Here is a 6,081-nt window from a genome sequence, read left to right on the forward strand (position 1 = left end):
TCTTTGTGTGTTGCTTTTTGTCACTAATTATGTAAGATTATATTTATGTTTATTTTATTGTTTGTGTTGCTATATTTTAATGTTATATTGCTGATTGAAGGGTTTGAAAACTACTGTAAAAGATTCATGGTGACAACTAACATCAGCCCAAACACCTCATGCCAACTGTCAAGCAAGCAAGCACGGTGCTGGAGTGGTCATGCTTTTGGCTAGCTTTGCAACCACAGGACCCTACTGTGCATTCACTGAGTCAACTGTAAGTTTAAACGTTAGCTCGTCTGTGAAAACGGATAAAGCTATGTCCAAATTGGGTCATGCAACACGGAAGTGACAGAATGGCTGAAAAAGTTAAGAATCAAGGTGTTGCAATGGTATCAAGAAGGCGATAAAATTGTCTAATAAATGTTAATAGAAAACCAACAAAATATTTTCTTTTGGAGAAAGAAAGCAAATTATATAACTGACAAGTAAAAAAAACAAAACAAACACATCTTTAAATCAATGAAATTACAAATACTTTTTCCAGCTCTCATTGTTTTAATGTTTCTAAATTAAATCAGAGCGTTCTCATTCCCGACGCGTAACATACCATCGATTTGTCACGGCTCGAGGCGTGTCATAGTAACGGGAAAGGTACCCTTCCGCATCCTTATGAAACACTCCAGATTCTTAATTGAAGCGAATGCACTTCCCTTTTTATTCGCTTCGTGGCTTTCTATTGCAGTCCTAACCTAACCTTAACCATAACCTTACATTTATAGGTTCATTCCAACCTGCTCTCATGCCTCAGAATGCGTAACATACAGACGAATTGTCACATATCGTTGGTATGTAACGTGTTGGTATAGCTCATTTGCATCTGCCGTTTACAAGCTAAAGAGACCTTCACTTGCTTGACCTCTTAAAGTGTCGATTATATTTGTACCCTTTGGTATAAGGCTGTAACAGCAATTCATAGCAGAACAGTATGAAACTTTGCAAAGAAACCCACTGGGGGAAAGCAGAGTCACAAAGTCTCTTTCTGCATTGCTAAAAATATGCTCCATATCCGTTTTTCACAAAAGTCAAGTCAGGACCACCGTGTCCGAAAGTCAGACGCAGGAGCGGTGTACAGCAAGCGCTTCAAATTCTTATTAGAAGACCCAGAGCAGAGTAAATCCTCTGAAATGCTGTATAGCCGTTATGACACTACCCATAACCACATTATTATTCATCTTTGGCTCTCTTGCACAGCATGTGGGGTTTTTTGTTTTTTTTTCGGTCACCCATAAATGGTTACAGCAGATGGCCGCCCCTCCCTGAGCCTTGTTCTGCTGGAGGTTACATCCTGCTAAAAGGGAGTTTTTCCTTCCCACTGTCACCAAAACTCTTGCTCACAGGGAGTCAAATTATTGGTGGGTTTTCTCTGTTTTCTTTGTATTATTGTAGGTTCTTTACCTTACAATAAAAAGTTCCTTGAGGCAACTGTTGCGATTTGGCACCATATAAATAAAACAAAAAAACCCTGAAAATTGAATTTGGACGCTGACTCACGTTGCCACTTGACATCCACAGTCATATTCAAAACTAGTCATGATGTCACAAAGTCACACTTGTAAGCTTGACTGGCAATATTTATTCATTGTAGCTATTGCAATATGCGGCCTGATGATTTACATTTACACATTCACAATGACATTAAGCAAAAGCAACATGACAGAAAACCTATAAGCATGTTTCATATGTGGAAATATGAAGTGAAGCATAAAGTTGTATTCATGTTCAAGTGTGTTATTTTCACACCACAGTCGAGGGAAACCTGAACATCCTTTGACTACGATGACCTGGATGACTGAGAACCTTCACAGACATCCTGCTGTTATTTCCCTTTAATTCCCGGTTTTCCCAATTGGGTCGATACATATAGAAAAAAAAACCATTCCCACCTGATCCCTTTAGAATCAGCTGGTTTTTTACAGCATAAAGATGACTAGTAGATAAGATGGCTTATCTACTATCAAAATGTAGATAATAATAAGACCTTTCATATCAATTTCATATTTGTTATATCATTTGACCCTTTAAAAAGTGCACTTTGGGTAAAATTGATTTGGTTTCATGTGCTTACTTATGAAGGTTTTTTATGAGGGTTTAAAACATGCTGGAAAAAGAACTGGAAACACAAATTTAAAGGCGACAAATTTCAACACACACGCACATGTGTATTTATATCCTTGTGGGGGCATCTCATTGACGTAATGGTTTCTCTAACCCCTTACCCTAACCCTGACCATCAAAAATGAATGCCTTACCCTGACCCTAAACGTAACCATAACCTAATTGTAACCCCGACACTAAAACAACAATTTGAGTCTCAAAAAAGCCTTCAAACTCATTGGGACCGAGATCGGTCCCCACAAGGGCTGTCGGTCCCCACAAGTATAGTAAACATCCAATGTTTGGTCCCCACAAAGATGTTAATACCTGTACACACACACACACACACACACACACACACACACACACACACACACCATAAAAATCCTTAAAATCAGACAATTTTTCCAGCAAAGATATAATTACGGTTTTTGTATTAAAAGTGAGTGTGAAGGTTTCAGTATAAATTATGAGTGAAGGAACTGAGAGGTCAAAAAACGGTTTGTGAACTGTTGTTATAAAGCTGGGAATTTTCACCCTCTCCATCTTTGTGTCTTGAGACTACGTTATCAGGGGAGGGACTGATCATTAACCAGTCATAACACTCTGGGTCTCTTTTCTGGCTCTCAGAATCACCAAATTTACATGAAATTGAGTTAATATTTGATTTCATAAGATCTGAAATGAGTGATGGAGCTATAGGATTTTCCGGAAAGTGTTAAACAAGTGCTTAAAAGAGTACAGTTAAGGTCAAGGCTGAGGGCTTGGTTTCACCCCCTGGTGGTCAGTAAATTCAACCTAGACGCTATGTCCATATTATATTTATAGTGACGGACTGATTTGTCACATACTGTGATGGTGTTTGTAGCATTTCGTTTTTAGGGGTTTTTTTTTGTTTTTTTGTTGTTGTTTTTTTACCCCCAACAAAATATCCAGTATATCGACAACCTTCTCTGATGGATCGGAGACACGGTAATTAATTCCAGTTCACTTGCACCACTAAACTCATCCCACTGCTGCCTCCTCCTGGACCTTCATGTCGTAGGTTCGGAAGCTCTGCTCCGTCCAGCAAGCCCCTCCGTTTTGGGTCTGGGCTCTTTGGAGGACAGCTTGCTGGTAGAGCACAGGAGGGTCTCTGAGCGTCCTGCTGTGAGCCGGGCCTCGCACGTTCATGTCGGGGAAGCAGTGGACACACACGCAGGTCTCTGTTGGCAGGGAGTCGTCTGATGGCTCGAGGTTAACGGGGCAGCTCGGAGACATTAGAATATCTATAAGTGAAGAAGGCAGACCCTCGTTAAACTGCTCAGCGTTTCCAATGGTTTTTTGGTTCATTCCAGACTAACCTTTGGAGCTTTTTCCAAGTTGCCCAGCTGGAATACCAGTCTCCTGTCCCAGCCTGGCCTCGCTCTCTTTCTTCTTCTTGGATTGACTGCCCTGTGTGGATCCTTGGTTAGAAGTTTTGGCCTTGCCTCCTCTAAGAAAGGCTACAAAGGCCAGAAACAAGCTAGAAAACAGCAGCGCCAGGCACACAGCCAGCAGGGAGTAGATGAGGATATCAGAGTCTTTCAGTGTGGAGGGTCCTGCGACAACTTCAGCTAGGAAAGAAGGAGGACAGATCTTTTGACTGAATGCTTCTAGATTCATATGTCAGGTATATAAGCTCTGAACAATGTTAGTCAATCAGAACAATTTGATAAAGTTTTGATATTTTCCAATACTTCCTTCTTTAAGGTTTAAAAACACAGAAAAACCCCATCAGGACAAAGGTCACCGAGGGGTCAGCACTCACTCTGGCAGTGTGGGGCGCATTCTGGAGGATGTGTGCCGCAGATCTCTTTACACTCTATACATTTGTTTAGCAGCTTATCGTAGTAGTGGCCAGGTTGAGTCTTACAATTTACAGCCTCTGATGCAGAAGGAGACAGCGTGAGAGAAGAAGCAGAAGACATGTAAGAAACTGAACTGTGTGGGTTTAAGAGTATCTCTGCTGTTGCTATTACCTTCAGGAAGAAAGTCAAATATCAAAAATACATGTTACATCTATATGTCTTCAAGTTTGTGTGTAATTCTAGCTGGATTTTAAGTTGCAATCTTGGAAAAGTTGCATTAAAAAAATGCCCCTGCATGTGTCTGTGAATGCATGTGTGTGCTCTCACCACAGAAACTTCTGCATCTGCTGATTACAAGTGATTTCTGACATGTCCCCAGACAGTCCATACACCCCACCAAAGCATCCCGATACTGACCTTCAGCACAGCCTCCACCCATCGGCCTGATAACCCTCACACTGAAACACACACACACACACACACACACACACACACACACACACACACACACACACACACACACACACACAAAGGGACCAAAACAAATGGTTTTATTATTTTCTTTCTGTCTTTGTGACTTGATCTCTATGAAAAGTTTATTTATAAAGAAACTTTTAAAAGATGGGTGGCTGTAAACAAGCAGCTGTGGCATTGGCTAACTACACATTATGTTGGTTATTTTATGTGCGTGTTATTCTGGTATTTATATATATGAAAGCAAAGCAGCTGTGATATGTAATGTATGCAGTGTAGTGGATTAGACTGCTAGCTCCATCCTTGACCCAGTGAAACTGTATTATTTTAGAAATCGAGGCTTTACTGAGAAATATCTCATTTTTTGACCTCTTTTTGTGTTTTCCACACATTTTTGGAGCAAAACTTAGCATAGCTACAACCAGCATCCTTTTAGAAATCATGTACTTTCTTCTTAAGCATATTTTTCTTTGCTCCAGTGAGCACTGAGTCATCCAAGTGCAAAAAGATGCAGATCTCTACACCACCTCCGCCCCGCGCTGCTTTCACATAGAGCGCTAAGACTAATGCCCGGGTATATCCGTCACACCCCAGCGAGCAGCACTCTGTGTCTAATTCAGGATTCATATACAGTATGTTCTCTCTTTAACTTTCAGAAACACATAAAGTCCCCAGCGTCTGAATTCAGAGTACCTTTTAAATGCACTTAGCCATTTCTGTGCTTATTTATAGAGTGCGTTTCTTATTGTTTTGATGTTTGGAATCTACAGAAGGACGTAAACTGCGTTCAAACTGATAGAAAACATTGTTTCTTGTTATAAAAGCCTCAACGAGCCGCTTGGTTTGTTATGAAGGTCCTCTATGGGAACTTAACCAGCACTCGATAAATGGATTTGATTCTCACCTGCGTTTCAAATGCTAACGAAGCACATTTATCTTACTTGAGCCGCTGCTATAGGCTGTTAATGATGTTGGCAGAGATGACTTACCAAGCGAGATGAAGACGCGGAGGGAGAATCCTTGATTTGAAGATGAGAGTGACACAGGCCTGTATTTCAGCGTGGAAGCTAATTTAAATATACACTTAGTGCCAGACTGGGGACTTCCCCCTATGCATGAGGAGGATCCTCCCACTTAAACACGCACACACACAGAGTGAGGTCAGACAAGAAAAGTGCCTATATATTGTAGTCAGTTTCCCTTGGACTGTATTTTGAGACTGAGTGTAGTCCATATAGTAAACACGATGTCTGGTACTGAGTGTCTGGCACATGGAAGTGTGAGACAGTTCACTGCACTCTAGTGACCTCCACAGTCACCTGACCGGAGCACTCTTGGGATGTGGTGCAGCAGGAGATTTACATCATGGATGTGCAGCTGATCAAATCTGCAGCTGTGTGATGCTGTCATGGCAATATGGACTAAAACATCTGAGGAATGTTTCCATCACCTCGGTGAATCTGTGCCGTGAAGAATTAAATCTGTATATAAAGTGTCTGAAGGTTGTATCAGAATCAGAATCAGAATACTTTATTGATCCCTGGGGGAAATTATTTTTTGTTACAGTGCTCCATTTTAAACCAACATTAAGACAAGACAGACAATACGCTAACTAAGAATAGTACAATATATACATATATAT

The 6,081-nt window shown here is 40.8% G+C and overlaps 1 protein-coding gene across 2 annotated transcripts; it reads right to left on the bottom strand.

Annotated features, from left to right (window-relative positions):
- Nucleotides 1-1,592: 1,592 nt before the first annotated feature.
- Nucleotides 1,593-5,492, bottom strand: tnfrsf13b (TNF receptor superfamily member 13B). 2 transcript variants are annotated; one of them, XM_004557519.4, is made up of 5 exons: nucleotides 5,429-5,492; nucleotides 4,383-4,423; nucleotides 3,926-4,042; nucleotides 3,480-3,731; nucleotides 1,593-3,404 (listed from the first exon to the last, which is right to left on the bottom strand). In XM_004557519.4, exons 2-5 carry the CDS (start codon nucleotides 4,402-4,404, stop codon nucleotides 3,142-3,144), a joined length of 654 nt encoding a protein of 217 aa, XP_004557576.1. In that variant the 5' UTR covers nucleotides 4,405-4,423; nucleotides 5,429-5,492; the 3' UTR covers nucleotides 1,593-3,141. The 2 variants fall into 2 exon arrangements, with proteins under 2 accessions (XP_004557576.1, XP_004557575.1); XM_004557518.3 differs by having other exon boundaries at nucleotides 4,293-4,423.
- Between the last annotated feature and the right edge of the window lie 589 nt (nucleotides 5,493-6,081).

Source organism: Maylandia zebra, linkage group LG8 (assembly GCF_041146795.1).
Source record: "Maylandia zebra isolate NMK-2024a linkage group LG8, Mzebra_GT3a, whole genome shotgun sequence".
In the NCBI taxonomy this organism is placed as follows: domain Eukaryota; kingdom Metazoa; phylum Chordata; class Actinopteri; order Cichliformes; family Cichlidae; genus Maylandia; species Maylandia zebra.

Coding starts and splice junctions, on each gene's coding strand:
- tnfrsf13b (XM_004557518.3), bottom strand. CDS start 4,404: ATGGGTGGAGGCTGTGCTGAAGGTCAGTATCGGGATGCTTTGGTGGGG. Junction 4,043..4,292: donor CAGATGCAGAAGTTTCTGTG/GTGAGAGCACAC, acceptor CTTCTGCATCAG/AGGCTGTAAATTGTAAGACT. Junction 3,732..3,925: donor ATGCGCCCCACACTGCCAGA/GTGAGTGCTGAC, acceptor CTTCTTTCCTAG/CTGAAGTTGTCGCAGGACCC.